The sequence below is a fragment of the Salvia splendens genome, chromosome 13 (assembly GCF_004379255.2).
Source record: "Salvia splendens isolate huo1 chromosome 13, SspV2, whole genome shotgun sequence".
In the NCBI taxonomy this organism is placed as follows: Eukaryota; Viridiplantae; Streptophyta; class Magnoliopsida; order Lamiales; family Lamiaceae; genus Salvia; species Salvia splendens.
This window is the reverse complement of record NC_056044.1, coordinates 14,655,903-14,678,385: the sequence shown is the minus strand read 5'-3', so window position 1 is coordinate 14,678,385 and position 22,483 is coordinate 14,655,903. Positions and strand designations below refer to the sequence as shown.

The 22,483-nt window shown below is 45.9% G+C and overlaps 4 protein-coding genes across 4 annotated transcripts; 1 reads left to right on the top strand and 3 right to left on the bottom strand.

The window, feature by feature from the left end:
• The first annotated feature begins 9,290 nt into the window (after positions 1–9,290).
• LOC121761592 (plasmodesmata-located protein 7-like) lies at positions 9,291–22,133 on the top strand. The gene is made up of 2 exons (XM_042157229.1): positions 9,291–10,052; positions 22,057–22,133. Exon 1 carries the CDS (start codon positions 9,352–9,354, stop codon positions 9,979–9,981), a length of 630 nt encoding a protein of 209 aa, XP_042013163.1. The 5' UTR covers positions 9,291–9,351; the 3' UTR covers positions 9,982–10,052; positions 22,057–22,133.
• LOC121760564 lies at positions 14,442–15,980 on the bottom strand. Its single transcript, XM_042156209.1, has 2 exons — positions 15,578–15,980; positions 14,442–15,364 (listed from the first exon to the last, which is right to left on the bottom strand). The coding sequence occupies exons 1-2, from the start codon at positions 15,978–15,980 to the stop codon at positions 14,442–14,444; spliced, it is 1,326 nt and encodes a 441-aa protein (XP_042012143.1).
• On the bottom strand, positions 16,306–17,199 carry LOC121760563. Its single transcript, XM_042156208.1, has one exon. It carries the CDS (start codon positions 17,197–17,199, stop codon positions 16,306–16,308), a length of 894 nt encoding a protein of 297 aa, XP_042012142.1.
• On the bottom strand, positions 17,436–18,296 carry LOC121760562 (basic salivary proline-rich protein 1-like). The gene is made up of 2 exons (XM_042156207.1): positions 18,144–18,296; positions 17,436–18,098 (listed from the first exon to the last, which is right to left on the bottom strand). Exons 1-2 carry the CDS (start codon positions 18,294–18,296, stop codon positions 17,436–17,438), a joined length of 816 nt encoding a protein of 271 aa, XP_042012141.1.
• Positions 22,134–22,483: the final 350 nt, after the last annotated feature.

Below are 22,483 nucleotides of genomic sequence, written 5' to 3'. Positions count from 1 at the left end.
GAACTGTGACTCCTATTTATGGATGAACGTAATGAAAAAACGGGACTCCTATTAGCGGATAAAGAGAGTATTTTTCTTCTTTCTTGATGATGATCGATTTGGTGTCCACTTGTTTTTTCGATTTGATTTCATGGAATTCCAGCTGAAAAACGTACGTGATAAGTTTGTTAATGTGCGATGGTACAGTTGGTATTGTTTGTCCATACTCAACAAAGTTTGTTACCTATTTACAAGGGGAAAGGTTGTCTATACTTTAGTTAAATGAAATAAGGTGTGTAAGTGGACTCTTTTTTGCATGAGGAATCAATACATGCTTGATTGAAACAACAGATCGAAAATTGGGTGACGTAGGTATATACTAGTACTATATGTGGACCCTAAATAATAAAAAATAATAAATGACCTTTTAAAGTATAAGCTTTACAACCTTTTCCTCTCTACTCACACAAAAGAGGTAAATCAATTGAGGCAACTTAAACGTATGAATAATAACTGTTTTTAACAGTTTAAAAAAAAAAAAAAAAAAAAACTTAAACGTATGAATATGTTGATGGGATTCGATACAAGATTATTAGCATTAACTATACTCACTCCATCAGACATGACGCATAAATCATGGTACTTGATATATGCAACAAATTCAGCGTTATAGAAATATTGATAAGATATGAATTTGAGACATTTCTCGAGTCTGTAGATGAATATCTTCAAGTTAGTGACATTTGATTGATAAAATTGTAGTGAATGTATGTTGATTCACCAAAACAGGTGTGGTGCACTGTTAAGGGTGTAATCCCTCAACGTTATTTCCGCGAACACAATCAAGAAACGAGCGACGTCAAGGTCGAGCGCCCAACGCTTGGGTCGGCGACGAAGACGGCGAAAAGGACGGCTGAGCGCGAGGATTCCCTCGTCGGCAGCCTGAAGGTATTGTTTCTTGTTGTAAAAGCAATTGAGCCAATGTATAATAATTTCATAGATGATCGAATGATTACATGAAGGCTCTATTTATACTACTAAACCCTAACTTACCAAACAAGAAAATAATATATTGAAAGATATTCAAATCCCTAATATATCTAACTAGATGAAGGCTCGTATCAACTCCCCCACGGTTAAAATCCACCTTGTCCTCAAGGTGGGAACCACGAGCCACGGACAAGAGTTGAAAGAAAAAGCTTGGCGAGGCGTCTCCTCCTGGATCAAACACATACCGAACAACTGATCTTCTCCCTTCCTCACCTCCACCAAAAATCAACAAAAGCGAACGAATATGGTCGTCAAAAGGTGGGCGTCTCCATTGGGACACTTCTGCATCCGAAACGTGTAAATATAGTTGGAGAAGTCCCAAGTTTTCATAGCAATTAAATTCCCTATCCTTGGCTCTACCGCTTGTGATCTTCTTCTGTCTAAAGAAAGAATAGGCGGCTCCTAACGTGCCACACACTTCTGCCACATACACCAAATTTTTCCTAATATCTTCTTGCACCACAGGATTCCAAATTCTCAAGAATGCAACAGCAGGCAGTGGCGTTGGTGTTATATCGTCCAAGGATGAAACTCGGGGGCTTTCGGGGCTCGCATCTTGATCCTCCTCTACTCCGTACTTATCACAACGCAAGGCAATCGACTGATTCGTTACGCCAGCCACATCTAAATTAGATGCACCATGATCACCCACTGCGTCCACCTCTATTTCTAATCTGGAGGCCATGAAAAATGAACTTCCCGGATTGTCACTATGCTCCTCCACCATCTCATTCTTAAAAGAATAATTGAAATCTTTAGCATTATCAAATGAATGTTCCATATGAGCTTCCAAACGTGGTAAATCACTCATTTCTTCTTCTTGTTCCCTCATCTCATTCGTAAACGAAGCGTACCTCGACGAATGTGTATGTGCGAACTCGTTTTCACTAACTAGTGAATCTGTCCCACTCCGGCTCCGAAGCGAACAAGCCTCGCGAATAGCTTTCATCTCAGGAGCCGAACCCGTCTTCGAGCACCGGTCGACCTTCCGCAGAGAACTATTATGAGAGAAAGATGACATCATCTCGCAATATAGATCTTCACTTTCATCCCTACCATATGATATAGATCTCGAAAGAAAAGCTTCATCTTTTCTCATTGAGCTTGGGACAGGCAGTGCTGCTGAATATAGATGACGCGGCGGATACCAGCATGGTGGTGGCGGTGGCCAGCCAGTTGAGGGCTGCTGGTCGAGCCATGAGTAGTGGTCCGTGGTGGAACATCGGCGCTGCACATAAGAGTTCCGACTAAAATAGGACCGTGGTATTCTCGGGCAATCTGGCGGATAGCTCCACGCACGGTCTTGGCCCCTATCGAGTTCATGTTGGTAGCGTTCCTCCGGTCTATCCCAACTCGAACGCGGTCGATGGCCCGGTCGATAACTATAGGGGTCAATTGCTACACCCTGAGGCGCGAAGCTGCCCTCTCGCCTATGCGTGTCGCGAGCAGCGCCCCTACGTCGGGGGACATCCCCATCCCGGTCACGCCGACTGTGGTTGAAAAATCAGGGGACATCCTCGTCGGCATCCCAAACATCACCTTGCGAACGATATCCCTCCACATTCGCCTCGTCCCAAAAATAAGGCGGGTCTGGATCGAGAGCGCGCGGTGTCTCCAGTTTATCAAAGTGCCTCTCCGTCGAATTCAACCGGAATTCCAATCGGTCGAAACGTGCCATGATCAAATTCCAGTCTTGGGGCGAAAGATCGCCCGCCCCTGCAGCGGCGCGCTGTGCTTTGCTGCCCTTCGGTGTATCGCGATGGGGCAGCCGTGGGTTGCTCTTGCTGCGTCGGCCGCCCGCCGGAAAACGCCGCGATGTGTCACCAATCAACACTTAAGTGTTGCCGTCCATGGAGAGTTCTTGAACCCTCCGTCCAACTCCGGGGTTCGTTCGAGGAGGCATGAGATCAAGATGAAAAAAGAAGGGTATGTACAATAGGAATTTTTGTGCTGCTGTTCGATGGTTTTTTTTTTCTTTTTTTTGTTGAAGAGTTGTTGAAGAAGGGATATGGATGAACGTAATGAACAAGAAAACAAAGATATAGAAAAAGATATGCTAAATCCCTATAATATCTAAACTAAATAATAATAATAGCTAAATCCCTATAGTGGTTCGTATCAACTCCCCCACGGTTAAAATCCACCTTGTCCTCAAGGTGGGAACCACGAAGCAAAAAGGAGAGTTGAAAGCAGAAGCTTCGGCGATTTATCTCCTCCGGGATCATATGTAAATATGCACGGTCGCTGTATTCGAGCCAATGCAGATCCATTTCGTATCCCACCCTTTATCTCGAACTCCCATTGTGTTGGATCAAGAAGATCACCACTCTTGTCATCAAACACCGAATCAAATGTAAATTTCCTTTCATCAACAGCCAGTGAATCTTTGGAAAGTTTTCTCAACATCGCACCTTCATTTTCACGCCAAGAATTCCAAACATCATTTTTGGATGGCCCTCGAACAACATTGGATGAGTCGACGATATTCTTCCCTTCGTCAGTAGAATCGTCCCCCTCATCTTTGTCTAACGATTCCTCTTCCTCCTTTTTCCTTACTCGTTTCTCACTAGGCAATCTAATGGCAACGTTTGATACAAATCCTATATCCGGACTGACAGCAACACGATCCCCGGTCTTATTTGTTGCTGTCTCTAATATGGAGTCCTTGAAATCACCAAGCTCCTCTTCTTCACCAATCTTCTCATCATATGCCCCGACAAGCACTTGCAGCGGTGTATTGTCGGTCTTGACGATCTCTTCCATGGCCTCGTCGTTTGGAACATCAAGATTATCGCCCCCATTGTTAGCGGCATTGTTGGGAACATCCTCAACTAGATTATTGTCATCAATATTCTCCTCAAAAAATGCATTCACGCGGGCGAGAAGAGCGGCTTGCTCCATTCTATAAATCCGTAATTTCTCGTTGTAATCGTCTAAGGCCGCTTGTTGGACAGGCGTGAGTGATCGAACCATGAGTTCGGGATTATTGGGGAGACCACGCTGTTGCCTCGAATCCCTAAACTGTCTGGACTTTTGAGGCAGGTTCACAGAGCCAAATCGGGTCCGGGCAGCTGCAGGCAGCATCGTTGTGTGGTGACTCGAAGATTGGTCGAACTGCTGTGGCTCTCCAGACGGGTGGTAGCTGCGGCGGGGTTGGTTCGGCTGTTGCCAATCCAGGGGGTCGGTAGGTTGATTGGGTGGTGGCTGGTAGGATGGCAGATGGTGGCGCCGAGGCTGGCGGCTCACGTACGGGCTTCTATCAGGCTGATAGGGATGTGACTTGTCCGGTTCCAAACAGGATGGTTGTTCCTCGCAGGTAGAACGACGCACGGGCAGTAGTGGACAACGGCGATTGGTTCGATGTCTGGGCGGATCCCAGCAACTAGGTGGACGCCCTATCCTTGGCTCTACCGCTTGTGATCTTCTTCTGTCTAAAGAAAGAATAGGCGGCTCCTAACGTGCCACACACTTCTGCCACATACACCAAATTTTTCCTAATATCTTCTTGCACCACAGGATTCCAAATTCTCAAGAATGCAACAGCAGGCAGTGGCGTTGGTGTTATATCGTCCAAGGATGAAACTCGGGGGCTTTCGGGGCTCGCATCTTGATCCTCCTCTACTCCGTACTTATCACAACGCAAGGCAATCGACTGATTCGTTACGCCAGCCACATCTAAATTAGATGCACCATGATCACCCACTGCGTCCACCTCTATTTCTAATCTGGAGGCCATGAAAAATGAACTTCCCGGATTGTCACTATGCTCCTCCACCATCTCATTCTTAAAAGAATAATTGAAATCTTTAGCATTATCAAATGAATGTTCCATATGAGCTTCCAAACGTGGTAAATCACTCATTTCTTCTTCTTGTTCCCTCATCTCATTCGTAAACGAAGCGTACCTCGACGAATGTGTATGTGCGAACTCGTTTTCACTAACTAGTGAATCTGTCCCACTCCGGCTCCGAAGCGAACAAGCCTCGCGAATAGCTTTCATCTCAGGAGCCGAACCCGTCTTCGAGCACCGGTCGACCTTCCGCAGAGAACTATTATGAGAGAAAGATGACATCATCTCGCAATATAGATCTTCACTTTCATCCCTACCATATGATATAGATCTCGAAAGAAAAGCTTCATCTTTTCTCATTGAGCTTGGGACAGGCAGTGCTGCTGAATATAGATGACGCGGCGGATACCAGCATGGTGGTGGCGGTGGCCAGCCAGTTGAGGGCTGCTGGTCGAGCCATGAGTAGTGGTCCGTGGTGGAACATCGGCGCTGCACATAAGAGTTCCGACTAAAATAGGACCGTGGTATTCTCGGGCAATCTGGCGGATAGCTCCACGCACGGTCTTGGCCCCTATCGAGTTCATGTTGGTAGCGTTCCTCCGGTCTATCCCAACTCGAACGCGGTCGATGGCCCGGTCGATAACTATAGGGGTCAATTGCTACACCCTGAGGCGCGAAGCTGCCCTCTCGCCTATGCGTGTCGCGAGCAGCGCCCCTACGTCGGGGGACATCCCCATCCCGGTCACGCCGACTGTGGTTGAAAAATCAGGGGACATCCTCGTCGGCATCCCAAACATCACCTTGCGAACGATATCCCTCCACATTCGCCTCGTCCCAAAAATAAGGCGGGTCTGGATCGAGAGCGCGCGGTGTCTCCAGTTTATCAAAGTGCCTCTCCGTCGAATTCAACCGGAATTCCAATCGGTCGAAACGTGCCATGATCAAATTCCAGTCTTGGGGCGAAAGATCGCCCGCCCCTGCAGCGGCGCGCTGTGCTTTGCTGCCCTTCGGTGTATCGCGATGGGGCAGCCGTGGGTTGCTCTCGCTGCGTCGGCCGCCCGCAGGAAAACGCCGCGATGTGTCACCAATCAACACTTGAGTGTTGCCGTCCATGGAGAGTTCTTGAACCCTCCGTCCAACTCCGGGGTTCGTTCGAGGAGGCATGAGATCAAGATGAAAAAAGAAGGGTATGTACAATAGGAATTTTTGTGCTGCTGTTCGATGGTTTTTTTTTTCTTTTTTTTGTTGAAGAGTTGTTGAAGAAGGGATATGGATGAACGTAATGAACAAGAAAACAAAGATATAGAAAAAGATATGCTAAATCCCTATAATATCTAAACTAAATAATAATAATAGCTAAATCCCTATAGTGGTTCGTATCAACTCCCCCACGGTTAAAATCCACCTTGTCCTCAAGGTGGGAACCACGAAGCAAAAAGGAGAGTTTAAAGCAGAAGCTTCGGCGATTTATCTCCTCCGGGATCATATGTAAATATGCACGGTCGCTGTATTCGAGCCAATGCAGATCCATTTCGTACCCCACCCTTTATCTCGAACTCCCATTGTGTTGGATCAAGAAGATCACCACTCTTGTCATCAAACACCGAATCAAATGTAAATTTCCTTTCATCAACAGCCAGTGAATCTTTGGAAAGTTTTCTCAACATCGCACCTTCATTTTCACGCCAAGAATTCCAAACATCATTTTTGGATGGCCCTCGAACAACATTGGATGAGTCGACGATATTCTTCCCTTCGTCAGTAGAATCGTCCCCCTCATCTTTGTCTAACGATTCCTCTTCCTCCTTTTTCCTTACTCGTTTCTCACTAGGCAATCTAATGGCAACGTTTGATACAAATCCTATATCCGGACTGACAGCAACACGATCCCCGGTCTTATTTGTTGCTGTCTCTAATATGGAGTCCTTGAAATCACCAAGCTCCTCTTCTTCACCAATCTTCTCATCATATGCCCCGACAAGCACTTGCAGCGGTGTATTGTCGGTCTTGACGATCTCTTCCATGGCCTCGTCGTTTGGAACATCAAGATTATCGCCCCCATTGTTAGCGGCATTGTTGGGAACATCCTCAACTAGATTATTGTCATCAATATTCTCCTCAAAAAATGCATTCACGCGGGCGAGAAGAGCGGCTTGCTCCATTCTATAAATCCGTAATTTCTCGTTGTAATCGTCTAAGGCCGCTTGTTGGACAGGCGTGAGTGATCGAACCATGAGTTCGGGATTATTGGGGAGACCACGCTGTTGCCTCGAATCCCTAAACTGTCTGGACTTTTGAGGCAGGTTCACAGAGCCAAATCGGGTCCGGGCAGCTGCAGGCAGCATCGTTGTGTGGTGACTCGAAGATTGGTCGAACTGCTGTGGCTCTCCAGACGGGTGGTAGCTGCGGCGGGGTTGGTTCGGCTGTTGCCAATCCAGGGGGTCGGTAGGTTGATTGGGTGGTGGCTGGTAGGATGGCAGATGGTGGCGCCGAGGCTGGCGGCTCACGTACGGGCTTCTATCAGGCTGATAGGGATGTGACTTGTCCGGTTCCAAACAGGATGGTTGTTCCTCGCAGGTAGAACGACGCACGGGCAGTAGTGGACAACGGCGATTGGTTCGATGTCTGGGCGGATCCCAGCAACTAGGTGGACGCGGCGGTGGTTGATCATAATCCGAGTACCCCTGCGATGTCCGGTGAGGCGGTGGTTCCCAACAAGAGGGTTGTCGCGTCGGTGGAGGGTCATAGGGATCGAAATCCTGGAGTGATCGGTTACCGGGAGGATCCCAACAGGTAGGGTGGCGGATTTGGACCGACTCCATTTGGTGAGGCGGTTGCGTATCCCGGTGGTATTTTGCACGGCGCCCAACTTCGGTGTAGCTGCGTGACATATGGCGGTGGTCGGTGTATGCGTATGACATGTTGATGGATTGAGGCGGGGCTGTGGTGGATGATATCGTCCGACTTCAAAGCAGTTGTCCGGCGGACAGGCGGGACACGACAACCAAAGCAGTTGCTGTGCGCGGAATGGTTTCCGTTGGGCAGCGGTGTAGCTTCGGTTCAAGGTGGTGGGAGGGTCAGCTCTCAATGAAAGCACCAGTTGTTAAGGGTGTAATCCCTCAACGTTATTTCCGCGAACACAATCAAGAAACGAGCGACGTCAAGGTCGAGCGCCCAACGCTTGGGTCGGCGACGAAGACGGCGAAAAGGACGGCTGAGCGCGAGGATTCCCTCGTCGGCAGCCTGAAGGTATTGTTTCTTGTTGTAAAAGCAATTGAGCCAATGTATAATAATTTCATAGATGATCGAATGATTACATGAAGGCTCTATTTATACTACTAAACCCTAACTTATCAAACAAGAAAATAATATATTGAAAGATATTCAAATCCCTAATATATCTAACTAGATGAAGGCTCGTATCATGCACCGTGCACTGATGCATATATTCTTGTTGTGCATCGACATATGCACGAAATACTTTTAATATTAATAGAAATAGACGCGAGATAGCATATGCGGTGAATAAAGGTTCGAGACAAACGGTCAAAGGCAAACCACAAAAACCAATAATAGAAAAACATATCATCCCAACCAAACAGCAAAAAAAGTAAATCAACACTAAAAACCTAATTTGCTGAAGAAACCGTACCACAGAAAAATGACCTTCGAGGCATCTGAAAACACGTGCAAAGGACATAATGCATTGTTGGGAACCGGTGACACAAACCTAGTATCCATCTTTACTCCAATATCTGGTATATATCGTTCACCTGATCGGTCGACAGTTCCATTCTCCTTTTTGGTTATTCCAACTAAGATAACCCATTATCAAAAATGGAATCACCTTTATCTCTTACTTTACTCTGTCCACTTAACACACAAAATAAAGTTGCATAAAATTCTGTGCTGCCCAAGGAATGGATCATCTTCCTTGGGACGGAAGGAGTATATTACTACCTCCGTCCCTTAAAAATAGAAACTATTTTCATTTTGGGTCATCCTTAAACAAACTTTTTAAACTTTCTGTTTTAGGACATGGACCCACAATTCACTACTACTACTACTACTACTTTCACTACCTCTTCTCTTACTTCACTCATTTTTCTTTATCTTTCTTCTTTTATCAATTCTTCACTCTTATTTTACCAATTATGTATTAAAATCCGTGCTGTTTCAAAAGATTCTATTTTTTAAGGAGGGAGATAGTAGTAAAAATGGAGACAAATAATAAAGAACCAATCAAAATAGAAAATTGGAGTATTAACTAAATGTGACATGTTACAGGATAGTGATTTAACAATAAACACTGTGTAAAGTCAATATTAAAGCTTGAACAAGATAAAAATTAAAAAAAAAAAATTAAAGCTCAAATTTGAATGAAAGAGAGTGCCATCTAAACCGCACAAGCATCATTGGAGACTGGAGAGACACGTAAAACGCAAAACATTGTTGTTTCATTGATCACACATCTCTCACTGTCCACACACACACATGGACACATAGAAATAGTAGTAATATTGAGCTTAAACATGGCCAAATATGTTGGTCAATTTGCATCTCTACTCCCCTTCCAATTCCTACTAATGATTGTTGCAGATTCAGCAGCAGACTCATTCCTCTACGGCTGGTGCTCCCATATCAATTACACCCCAAACTCACCCTACGAATCCAACCTAAACTCCCTCATCACATCCCACGTCAACTCAGCCACATACTCCTCCTACAACAAGTCCACCATCACGGGCTCCAGCCCGGACGACGTCGTCTACGGCCTCTACCAGTGCCGTTCCGACCTCTCCATGGCCGACTGCGCCACCTGCGTCGCCCGGGCCGTCACCCGCCTCGGCCCCATGTGCCCCCTGGCCTGCGGGGGCTCGGTGCAGCTCGAGGGCTTCTTCGTCAAGTACGACAACGCTTCCCTCATTGGGGCCGAGGACAAATCGGCCGCGATGAAGAAGTGCGGCCCGTCTGACGGCGATGACGTGGATCAGATTGGCCGCCGAGACGCCGTGCTGGCGGCGATGAGTGGTGGGTCCGGGGGGCCGTATCGGGTCGGAGGCGCCGAGGGTGTGAGTGGCGTGGCGCAGTGCGTTGGCGAACTGATTGCGGCGCAGTGTCAGGACTGCGCGGCGGAGGCGATACGGCGCTGTGTTTGGTGATATGTTCTTGGCTAAGTGTTATGCGAGGTACACCACTAGTGGGGCCCAAAATTATGCAAGATCCAACCATGGTACGTAGGAAACTTTATTTTACGTATTTTGTTTCTTACTCCCTCCGTCTCACAACTTAAAGATGTCACACTGGTTAGATTCAATCGATACTCTACACATAAAATGATGCACTATGTCCGTATAGCATTTTACGTTTGCCAAATCATACATAATTTCTCTCATGTTAAACAAGGGAAGATTTGAGAAGAGTCAACCACGATAGTCCGGAGATAGTTCGGCATAATTAGAGGAATAAATTGATAGCATTAAAAGTAGATTGATACCATTGATAGTATTCCATATATGTGCCTCGTGTAATACCTATAAAAGGGGACAACTTGTGTAGAATTATATCATCAAAGAATATACAATAAACTCTTTGATTCTCCTCTATTTTTCCTAGCCATGTCTGATATACCTTTGAAGATGGTATCAGAGCAGGGGTGAGACTCAGAGTAGTCTCATCACTGTCTCGGACCAATCCCGAACCCCTTAACTAAAATCCGGCAGATCCTGCCAAAACCATAAACCATGTCAGAAAACAATGAACAACCAAAACCAACGGAAACAGAGCAATTTGCTCGAATGTTTGCCGAATTCATGCGCACAAGTATTGCGCATAGCCAGAGAGAAATAATCACCATAGATACCTCACCAAAACCAAAAACTGAACCTCACAGAATTGACTCTTCACCGTTAGTTAACGGCGAAAACTACTCCACATGGGCTGACGTCATGAAGGCAGCAATTAGCGGAAGGGGATTGATATCTCACCTCACGGGAGTCCCAATCCCTCCCGCAAGGACCGACTATGCCTTCGAGAGATGGCAGCAGGCGGACCACGGCGTTTTTATGTGTTTGATTGGAAGGACTGGGTGGGAAAGAGAGTCCGTAATTGAGTAGATCAAGTTATATGGAAGATAACCGAACCGAATGGATCAGTTAGCAAATTGTCGTTGCCACTTGATCAAGGCGATCTCGCTCTCGCACGTCCCGCCAAAGTAATTTATAACTCCCAATTTTACACTACTTTAACAGTAAAGCGGCAAGTTCGGGGTCGATCCCACAGAGAAGCTAGTTAGCGTGTGTGAGTAGTGAACAGGGTTTGGCTGCTGCCACGCTTTAATTTTGGGAGTTTTAACTACTGGTTTTACCTTAGACAAAAAAGTAACTAACTACTTGATCAAGGGAATTTTAACTACTGGGTCAAGTGAATTTCAGTCTGGAATTAAAAACTAACTATCTAAGCATGCTGCGAAAAAACGAAAACACTTTGCCATTCATCACGATTAAACACTTGGTCAAGTACTCGAAAGCGAAACTGAAAACGGAACAGTGAACACGATGACGAAAACAAAAAAACTTTGATTATTACTAAAAACTCAGAACAGTACAACGAACATTCGAAGTGCAGAAAGATTGAAACTTTAACTACAGAACAACTTGAAATTAAACTAAGCTAACACTTCGGAAAATACAAAAGCAAGTAAAACCGAGGAGATCCTCGGCGGGAAACTTGAGATAACGCCGACAGATATCGAGTATTCTGCAGCGCTCCCTTCGGTCGCCCTTTTCTCTAACTAAGCATTTCTTTATCTAAGCTATCTAGAGAACTGAACTAAACTAGAGAACTAAACTAAACTAAAGACGGAAAGTAAAGGATCGGATCGCCTTCTTGTGGTGGCACGTCCTCTATTTATAGGCTCGGCACGACCTCCAGCTGGATAACGATCTTGGCAGGGAATATTCGCTCATGCTGAGAGTGAGCGACTCATTGATTGCTACGTGCTTTCCTTCTAGAATGACGACACTTTTCAGTAACAGATTCATGACTCAGCTCTGTCCTTGCGTCTCATATATCAGCACGTGTCCCCTTCTAGAACGTTGTCCTTGATAACAGAATGATGCGCACCATCCAGCTCATAGCCTCATGTGTCCTTCTTCTGGAAGCCAGTGGTCCCCTCCTTGACTACTTGATTACTCCCCTTGATCAACTTCCTCGATTTCTGGCCTTGTTTTGCCTATTGTACTGGCTTGATCAGTTTGGCCTTGTTGCCTTGGTCAAGCGGCATTCCTGCACATTTAACACTTGCTTTGCGCGATAAACCGATCCAGTAGCATACATTTTACCCATAAACCGATGCATGAAATAGGCCTTATCAAACTGCTCACACTTAAAACATACTTGTCCTCAAGTATAAAGAAAAAGAAAAGAAAAGATAAGACAAATTTCAGGCATGGTTTGCTCATGTCAAGAAAGTAAAAGAAGACGAAAAGGAAAACAAGACTTGAAACAAAAACACATATTCACATAGATGCATTAGACTGAATAAATTTCCAACAATCATACCCGAGGTCGATGTCTATCCATTTGCCAGCAACTTATGTTTCTTCCTTTTTGCTTTTACTTGATCAAGGTGTCAGTTTGTCAAGATTGCTCAATTTTAAACCACTGTTGGATTCACTCAGTCACTCATTTCTCACCAGGGATGTTAGGACTGTGCACTCGGTATTGCCACAAATTTAATACCTCGAATCGGATTGTACAAGATAGTTCCTTAAAGTCTTTATTCCGGGTGTAATGGGGCTTAAGGGTAGTGGTGTATCAGGGTAGGGTCCTAGGGGTCTAAGTTTAAAAATATAAACTGTAAAAAGAAAAACACATGAGTCAAGAGACCAGAGATTTGAACTATTTATTTTTGCCACTAGATATCTTACTCGCTCAAGTGGTGACTTTTAGCCTTTTTGGCTTATTTTCTAACTTTCGACTACCGGGTCAGGTTACAACTTTTTCCTGCCCTCTTTTTCTCAACTTTTCTCGATTTTTTTTACTTGATTTTTGACATGATCAACCTGATTGACTAACTCGCTCAACCCGGATACTTTTTTTTTTTTGCTTTCTATCGTACTACCCCTTACTTTGAAAAGACTCATCTCTTGGCTCCTTTTCCTCACGTGTTTGTAAAAGAAAAAGTGTATGGATGTGGGTTCTGGTTTCGAAAGAAAGGGTATAAGTGTATGGGCTCAACTTGGTTAACTAAGGGGTGCCTTGCTTGACTAGGCGGGTTCGTGGAGCGAAAGAAGAAAAGACTCAAATTGGTTAAGTCCTAATGCCTTTAGTCCTTACTACTTGTGCAATTTTCATCTAAATATTAAAAATTCACATATAGAGGGGCTTCACAGTAAGTTTAAAAATTGAGCATTTCCATCATACTTGCGTCGTTCAAACTGATCAAGTTTTTGCAATCAAGTTTCTACATGTAAACATACTGATTCCTTTCTCTAACTCTTCCCAAAGTAATCAAGTCTTTGATTTATCCAATTTCATGCATACTACCTATTTATTATTAACTTAAATTTTGTATTTTCAAAATTTTGACATGTATGATTTTACTGGAACTAACCCTCCCCCTCCCACTGCATATGAACTCGTCCTCGAGGGACTGGATGCAGTGGAAAAAGGGCAACAGCACAACAGAAACCAAGGAAAACTTCTCACACTTAGACCAGACACTGGGCTAAGTGTGAGGCAGTGCCAACAATCAAAACATACCAATAAACACAGAAAAACAATAACCAAAACAGATATAGGCAGGCAAACAAAACATAGCAAAACGAACATGCATAACTTCTCACACTTAGACCCAACACAGGTCTAGGTGTGAGGTGGAGCAGAATATCAGTTATACATACCAAGAACAAATAAAACTAAAATTGTTTTTAAACTGAAATGAGTAGAGATCGGGGGGGGGTTGTACTTAATGCTTCCTGGGGGTTGACCGGGGGATGCTGAGGGTGGCCTGGAGGATGATGGGCGCCGAGACTGAGGAGAGCTTGTAGAGGGAGGTGGTGGTTGCCTGGCAGGGGTCTGGTCATGGGTGGTTCCCAACAACCTGGCCAGCAGGACCAGTTGAGTATTTGAATTCTCCACCAGCTGCATCAACGTCTGCTCCACTCGGAGCATCCATGCGTCGTCAGCACTTGCAGCCTCCTCTCGCTCCATCCTCGGAATGGGCCCCCAATGTGTATCCTCCTCTTCTCCTCAGGACGTCATTTCATTGCGACAGTTGGCGCCGTCTGACACCTCTTCAATGACTGCATGCGTCCTATCATCTCCTGCCCTGATCAATTCAATCTATAACCACAAATTAAACTCAAATTACACTGATCAAGTGGACAAGTAATTCTGGATGAAAACTCAAATAGTTCCACCTGATCAGTTCCTTCCTCATTCCCATCTTTTAATTAACTAGGATTTAAAAAACTAACAAATGAAAAACTATTTACACTAACTACTAAGGACTTGACCGGGTTCCCCTAGGACGTCACTTGATCAATTTAATAGATTAAGAAATTGCCGCTTGATCAAGCAGACTACCCATGAGTACCCGATCACTCCTTTTCCCCACTTACTGGCGAGAGTTAGGCATGAGTAGTGGAATGTTGTCCACCACAAATGCCTCCATTCCATCCCTTCTGGGCAACTCGTTCATCACCAAGTAGTTGGCCATGTCTGCTAACCATGGCTCTTTCCTCGCGTGTTGTCTCCTGCTTCCTTGATTGGCTTGATCAACCCGCTCTGCTTGGTTGATCCACTGTAGTTTAGGTGTTGACTTGATCAGATATAGATGCTCCTCAGGGAAAGCGTCTAGAATGACTTCACCGTTATCTTCTTGCAAAATTCGGCTTAAGTGATCCGCCACTCTGTTCTCGCATCCCTTCTTGTCGACTGCCTCCCAGTCGAATTCTTGTAAAAGGAGGACCCATCTAATCAGTCGCGGCTTCGATTCCTTCTTAGCCAACAGGTACTTGATCGCAGCATGGTCAGTATAGACTATCACTTTGGACCCAAGCAGATACGGCCTGAACTTCTCAAATGCGAATACTACCGATAGCATCTCCTTCTCGGTCACGTCATAGTTCATCTGTGCCTGATTCAACGTCTTTGACGCGTAGAAGATGATATAACTTTTTAATTCAATCTTTTGACCCAATACTGCCCCCACAACATAATCGCTAGCATCGCACATCACCTCAAAGGGGTGACTCCAATCGGGGGCGCGTATTATCAGAGAGCTTATCAACCGGTCCTTCAGAAATTGGAACGCATCTTTGCAGGCATCAGAGAATTCGAATTCCACGTCATTCTGGAGATGCCTCGTCAAGGGCTGGGCTATCTTCGCGAAATCTTTGATAAATCTTCTATAAAACCCAGCGTGGCCCAAAAAGGCTCTGATCTCCTTCTGGTTGGTGGGATACGGCAGTTTTGCAATTACCGCTACCTTTGCTGGGACGACCTCTATTTTCCCGCTCGACACTACATGGCCCAGGGCTATTTATTCAGTAACAATAAAATGGCATTTTTCAAAGTTCAGCACCAAGTCCTTCTGTCGGCATTTTTCCAGCACCCTGTTTAGGCTATGCAGCCCTTGATCGAAATAGTCCCCATAGACAGTAAAGTCATCTATGAAGATCTCAATGCAGTCTTCCAACAGGTCCGAGAAGATGCTCATCATGCATCTCTGGAAAGTGCCCGGAGCGTTACAGAGGCCGAAGGGCATCCTCCGATAGGCGTAAGTGCCAAAGGGGCAGGTGAATGTTGTTTTCTCTTGGTCATCTGGATTCACAGCGATCTGGAAATAGCTACTATAACCATCCAAGAAGCTGAAATACTGCTTCCCTGCCAACTTCTCTAGCATTTGATCAATGAACGATAGAGGGAAGTGATCCTTCTTGGTAGCTTGGTTCAGCTTCCTGTAATCTATGCACATTCTCCACCCCATAACTGCCCTAGTCGGAATCAATTCATTCTTTTCATTTTTCACGACTTGGATTCCTCCTTTCTTCGGCACCATGTGCACTGGACATACCCAGTTACTGTCCGGGATGGAGTAGATAATCCCAATCGAGACCAACTTGACAATTTCTTTGAGCACCTCTTCCCTCATGTTGGGGTTGAGTTTTCGTTGTTGGTCGCAGTGTGGCTTGGCTCCTTCCTCCAGTCGGATGTGGTGCATACACAAGTCTGGGCTGATGCCCACCAAGTCTGTCAGTTTGCAACCGATATCTTTCTGATTTCTTTTCAACACTTCCAGCAATCTGTCTTCTTGCCCCTGGGTCAACTGGCTGTTGATGATAACGGCACTGTTTCTTCCTCCCCCAGGTAGGCGTACTTTAAGATGTGTTGGAAGGGGCTTCAACTCCTTCGCGGGCTTTGGTTCTTCAGTGGACAGAGGATTTTCTGCCGCTTCTCTTTCCAGTGGCTTGCCTTGATCAAGCCGCTTTCGCTGGGCTAGATACTTGAGCTGTCCCACTTGACCCAGCTGACCTAGGGCGCTCGCAAAAATCCATTATCGCTTTCGCGATGGCCTGGTCGTCCATCTCTCCGACCTTCATGGTCTCAAGCCACTCTTCTACTTCTTTTTCGACTTCTTCATCTGCAGCAGAGTCAGTGAACTGCCTCTTTAAGAATTCCTCCTCCAGAAATTCCTGTACTAATGGCTCAGTCACATCTACGGAGTACACGTTCTCGCCGTCAGCTGGCCTCTTCATGGCTTCATCAATGTTGAACGTGTACTGCTCTCCTTTGAAGTCCAGGCTGATCGTCCCATTACGGACGTCTATGATAGTGCTGGCCGTGGACAGGAACGGCCGTCCCAGTAGGACTTCACTCGACTCCCTTGCTGCGGGCTCCGTCATCTTGATAACGAAAAAATCAGCTGGGTACGTAAAGTTATTCACTTTTACAATAACGTTCTCTAGAATTCCTTTTGGGTGAATACACGATCTGTCGGCCAACTGTATCATTATGTCTGTGTCGACGAGCTTGGCCGCTCCCAGCTTCCGATAGATGAAATATGGCAAAACGTTGATCGATGCCCCCAAGTCGCACACGGCGTGATCTACTTGTGTATCCCCAATGGCAATGGGAAGCATGAACATTCCAGGGTCAGTTTTCTTGGAGGGGAGGTCGCTTCTCTGGATCACGGCAGAGACGTTCACATCTGTAATTAGTCTCCCTTCCTCGTTGACTTTTCCCGCCAAGTAGTCTTTGATGAATTTACTAATCAGGGGCATTTTTAACGCCGTCAAGAGCGGCACCTTCACCTCCACGTCCTTGAACGTACTCGCCACGTCGATCGTGGCATCCCTCTTCCTTGTCACCATTCCTCGGTACGGATATGGCTTAACTTTCTCAACTTCCTCTTTCTGACCTTCTTCTGAGGCTTCACTTCCCACCTTTTCCTTGCCTTTTTTCTTTCGCTTGATCCACTATACTGGATTCTCCTTCTTTTTCACGGCTTGGTCCAGAATTAGTTGCTGGAGACATCGCAGGATAACTGGGGCCTTGGTAAACTTTCCCCTACATCAGGGACACTTCGCTAATTCTCACGACCAGGTGGCTACACAGTGGCCGGAATTTTTCCTTCATTTCCCCTCAGCTCGCCCAGTGACATTGCAACTTGAGAGAGTTGCTTTGTCAGCATCTCCAACGCAGCCCGCTGCTCCTTCTGAGCCTCCTGGATTTCCCGCATCGCATCATTTAGATGGTGCGGTACTAACATATCTCCTTGACCATCGTTGGGGTGGCGGTTGTATCTTTGATTCGGCGGTCCCCCACCGTGGTTGGGCTGCGGGTATTCAGATTGCCCGCAATGTTCTTGCTGGTATTGCGACTGGATGTGTTGTTGATTCCCTGGGTGCTGATTTCCCCTTTGGTGTGGTGGAACGTAGCTGACCATCTGGTTATTCGGCTGCGTTCCCTGGTTGCTTGACTGGGGGCCTTGCTGTCTGTACCCCCAATTTGCCTCTGGTTGTCTGCTTGACCAGTTGGGTTGTCCTCCACTGGACCAGTTCCCTTGAGGTCCACTTGACCAGTTGCCTTGAGGTACCCCCTGTATTCTGTTCCCTCCAGTCTTCGATCTATCCTGGATCCGAGCAGGCCAGTTGGGCTGCCCTTCAGAGGGTTGTACTTGCTGGGTAGATGATTGGGGAGGTTGGCCTTGATTCTGATCAGTCCACCTGAAGTTGGGGTGGTCTCTCCATGGGGCGTCTCTTTGTTTTCCCTGGATCTAGTTGCCAATTGCGTTCTAGTGGCCAACGGCATTCACCTGGGGCTGCGGCTCTATCTCAGGGGGAAATTCGCAGTAATAATAGTGATGTTCTTCTGGCGGTGGCGGTGGCGGCACATACTGCTTCTCCTTCGGGGCAGGTGGTGGAGGCGTCCTGGTTTTCTCTGCTGCTTCCAGCAGCTTCTTCTCCATTTGCTCGAATCGAGCCTCCAACTTTTCATCATTGCGCGCCTCTGCTGCGTGCACTGCCCATCTCCTATACTGGCCTCGGGATGTCTCATACGACCATTTGGCCTCGATCAGCCTCTCCAGTATACTTTTGGCTTGGCTAAATGGGGTTTTCGAAAAATCCCATTGAGCTGCGAGGTTTAGGTTGTTCTTGCTGTCTACTATGAGTCCGCCATAAAAGATCAAGTAGATCTCTTGCTTTCCCAGCTTGTGGTTGGGGCATGCTTGAAGCAGCCCTTGGAATCTATCCTAGTACTGGCCGAGGGGCTCATCAAACTCCTGTCTGGCCTCTGTAATCTCTCTTTTTAGCGCACTCGTCTTCGATGCTGGAAAGAAACGATCTAGAAATATCATACGGAACTCGGCCCATGTTCTGATGGATCCTTCTGGCAGCCTCGACAGCCAGACACCCGCATCGCCTTTCAATACGAAGGGAATAGCCTTCAGTCTATAATCTTCGGATGTGGATCCAGCCGGCACAGGCTGAATATCACAGTATCGGCAGAACTCCTCCAGGAAGGCGTAAGGACACTCCTTCGAAAGACCATAAAAATGGGACAAAACGGCCAATACTCCTGATTTGATTGCAATGGTCCGCATCCCAGGAGTAGCGGTAATGGCATGTGTGGGCTCCTTCTCATCATGAGCGTGCAGAGAGCCGATTCCAGAGTCGTTGTCGACGAGGGCCATCTCTGCTTGTTCAGGTGGTGGTGGTCTGGGCTGTGTGTTCTGCTCTCCTTCTTCTTCGCTGGTCAGTTGATCAGCGGCTGCTGCTGCAGCTAGTGCTGCTCTGTAACGAGTGGTAACAATGCCGGCTTCCTGGACTCGCCAATAAGCGTTAGTGTCTCTGTATATAAGAGGGTGATTCCAGTGGCCACCGCGGTGGTACCTTCTCATCAACAGTAAGAAAAACAAATGAGAAAAGAAAGAAATAAAACTATATACACCTACGCACTACACACAAACATAAAATAACACCATACATCCCCGGCAACGACGTCAATTTGGAAGTACTGGGTTGGAACGAGAGTTCGGAATTGAGTAGATCAAGTTATATGGAAGATAACCGAACCGGATGAATCAATTAGCAAATTGTCGTTGCCACTTGATCAAGGCGATCTCGCTCTCGCACGTCCCGCCAAAGTAATTTATAACTCCCAATTTTACACTACTTTAACAATAAAGCGGCAAGTTCGGGGTCGATCCCACAGATAAGCTAGCGTATCGCGTGTGTGAGTAGTGAACAGGGTTTGGCTGCTGCCACGCTTTAATTTTGGGAGTTTTAACTACTGGTTTTACCTTAGACAGAAAAATAATTAACTACTTGATCAAGGGAATTAAAAACTAACTATCCAAGCATGCTGCGAAAAATGAAAACACTTTGCCATTCATCACGATTAGACACTTGGTCAAGTACTCGAAAGTGAAACTGAAAACGGAACAGTGAACACGATGACAAAAATGAAAAAACTCTGATTAATACTAAAAACTCAGAACAGTACAACGAACATTCGAAGTGCAGAAAGATTGAAACTTTAACTACAGAACAACTTGAAATTAAACTAAGCTAACACTTCGGAAAATACGAAAGCAAGTAAAACCGAGGAGATCCTTGGCGGGAAACTTGAGATAACGCCGACAGATATCGAGTATTCTGTAGCACTCCCTCCGGTCGCCCTTTTCTCTAACTAAGCATTTCTTTATCTAAGCTATCTAGAGAACTGAACTAAACTAGAGAACTAAACTATTCTAAAGACGGAAAGTAAAGGATCAGATCGCCTTCTTGTAGTGGCACATCCTCTATTTATAGGCTCGGCACGACCTCCAGCTGGATAACGATCTTGGCAGGGAATATTCGCTCATGCTGAGAGTGAGCGACTCATTGATTGCTACGTGCTTTCCTTCTAGAATGACGACGCTTTTCAGTAACAGATTCATGACTCAGCTCTGTCCTTGCGTCTCATATATCAGCACGTGTCCCCATCTAGAACGTTGTCCTTGATAACAGAATGATGCGCACCATCCAGCTCATAGCCTCACATGTCCTTCTTCTGGAAGCCAGTGGTCCACTCCCTGACTGCTTGATTACTCCCCTTGATCAATTCCCCCGATTTCTGGCCTTGTTTTGCCTATTGTACTGGCTTGATCAGTTTGGCCTTGTTGCTTAGGTCAAGCGGCATTCCTGCACATTTAACACTTGCTTTGCGCGATAAACCGATCAAGTAGCATACGTTTTACCCATAAACCGATGCATGAAATAGGCCTTATCATTGATTCAAAACGTTGAACAGAAGCTAGTCAGCCGTCTGACCCAGTATCCAACGGCCAAGGATATATGGACCAGTTTGGAGATCACATATGCAAGCGGAGGAGACAAGATTCAAGTGTACGACCTGTACGCAAAGGCAATAACAATAAAACAGAAAGAAGAATCTCTGGAGGACATATGGCCGACGTTGAATGATCTATGGATCTCCATTGATCGGAGGCAACCAAATTGGATGAAGTATACTGAAGACATTGAAATATACCACCAAGAGAAACAAGAACAAAGGCTACTTCAGTTACTTGTAGCCATAAACAGCAAGTATGGGAGCATCAAAAAGGAGATATTGAGGCAAGAACCACTTCCCTCGGTGGAGGCCGCATATGCCGCACTCCAGCGATAAGACGCCAGATCCGCCGTCCTACAAACTGGGGACTCCAGCGCACAAGGAACTCGGTCGGGATTGGCAGTAACCCAACCGTGGCAAAATCCGGCAGTACACCTCAACACCCCTCAACGAAACGGCGGCGGGAATGATAGAAATTAGAACAGACGACCTGAGGAAGACAAATCGAAGTTGATGTGCTCTCACTGTGGGAAGAAAAAGCATACACGAGAGACTTGTTTTGAACTACAATGCTAACCAGAGTGGTGGCAGGAGAGGAAATCAAAGAACAATTCATCTCATGAGCCGTTCAAAGGGGGTCGGGCAGCTGCAGCAGTGGCCGGAGGAGAATGAATCCCTGCCGCCGCTATCGGAAACACATTAGTGGCTGTTACCAACCGAGGCGGAACGGAGGGAACGACGTCGATCGCCAGAGGAGGAGGCGACACAACTGTGCAAAATCTGGAGGATCTAGATGTGGAGGCGCCGAACTTGGATGGAGGTAAATTAAGGTTTGGGAATTTATTCCCAAGCCCTCAATCTCCTAAATTACTACCCTATGAACCTCATACCCAAAATATTGCTAAAACCCCCCTTATGATCCTGAAAAATTTCAAAAAGAACCCCAGACTCTCAGAAATATCAAAATCGAGACCAGAATGTCAAAAATTGCCAAATCGAGTCCTAAAACTCCCAGATATTCCCAAACAACCCATGTACCTTGTGAAAACAGATTTCAAATCCTCGAACATTTGCCCACGTCTTACGCCCTATCAGTTTCCTCTGAAAATGAAAATGACAAATGGATTTTTGACTGCGGAGACATTGACACTATTACTTATGATATTGCTGATATATCTAATATGCATAGGGCACCGAAAACTCATATTCAAACGTCCAGCGGAGAATGCACTTCTGTGGAAGGAGCAGGAACTGTCAGAATTTCACCCGCTCTGACTTTATCCAACTGCTTATATGTTCCTTCCATGTCACACAAATTATTATCAATTAGCCATGTGACAAAAGAATTAAATTGTACTCTCCTGATGCAACCCAACTTTTGCCTTTTGCAGGATATCAGAACAGGGGTAATCATTGGACGTGGCCCTGAGAGGGACGGGCTGTACTATGTGGACGAGATAGATCAACAAGGAACTGCTTTGCTAACTCATGGATCGTCAGACAGGGAAGCTTGGCTCTGACATCGTCGTTTAGGACATCCGTCCTCGGGTTATTTAAAAATTATGTTTCCTAAATTTAGTCAAGAAATGTATTGTGAGACTTGTGTGTTAGCCAAAAGCCATAGACATTCTTATAAGCCCAATAATACCCGAGTTAACTCGTTGTTTTCACTAGTCCATTCTGATGTGTGGGGTCCATCTCCAGTTGTAGGGGACAAGGGTTTAAATACTTTCTTCGCTTTGTAGATGATTGCACGCGCATGACATGAGTCTACTTTATGAAACACAAAAATGAAGTCTTTGAACATTATAAACACTT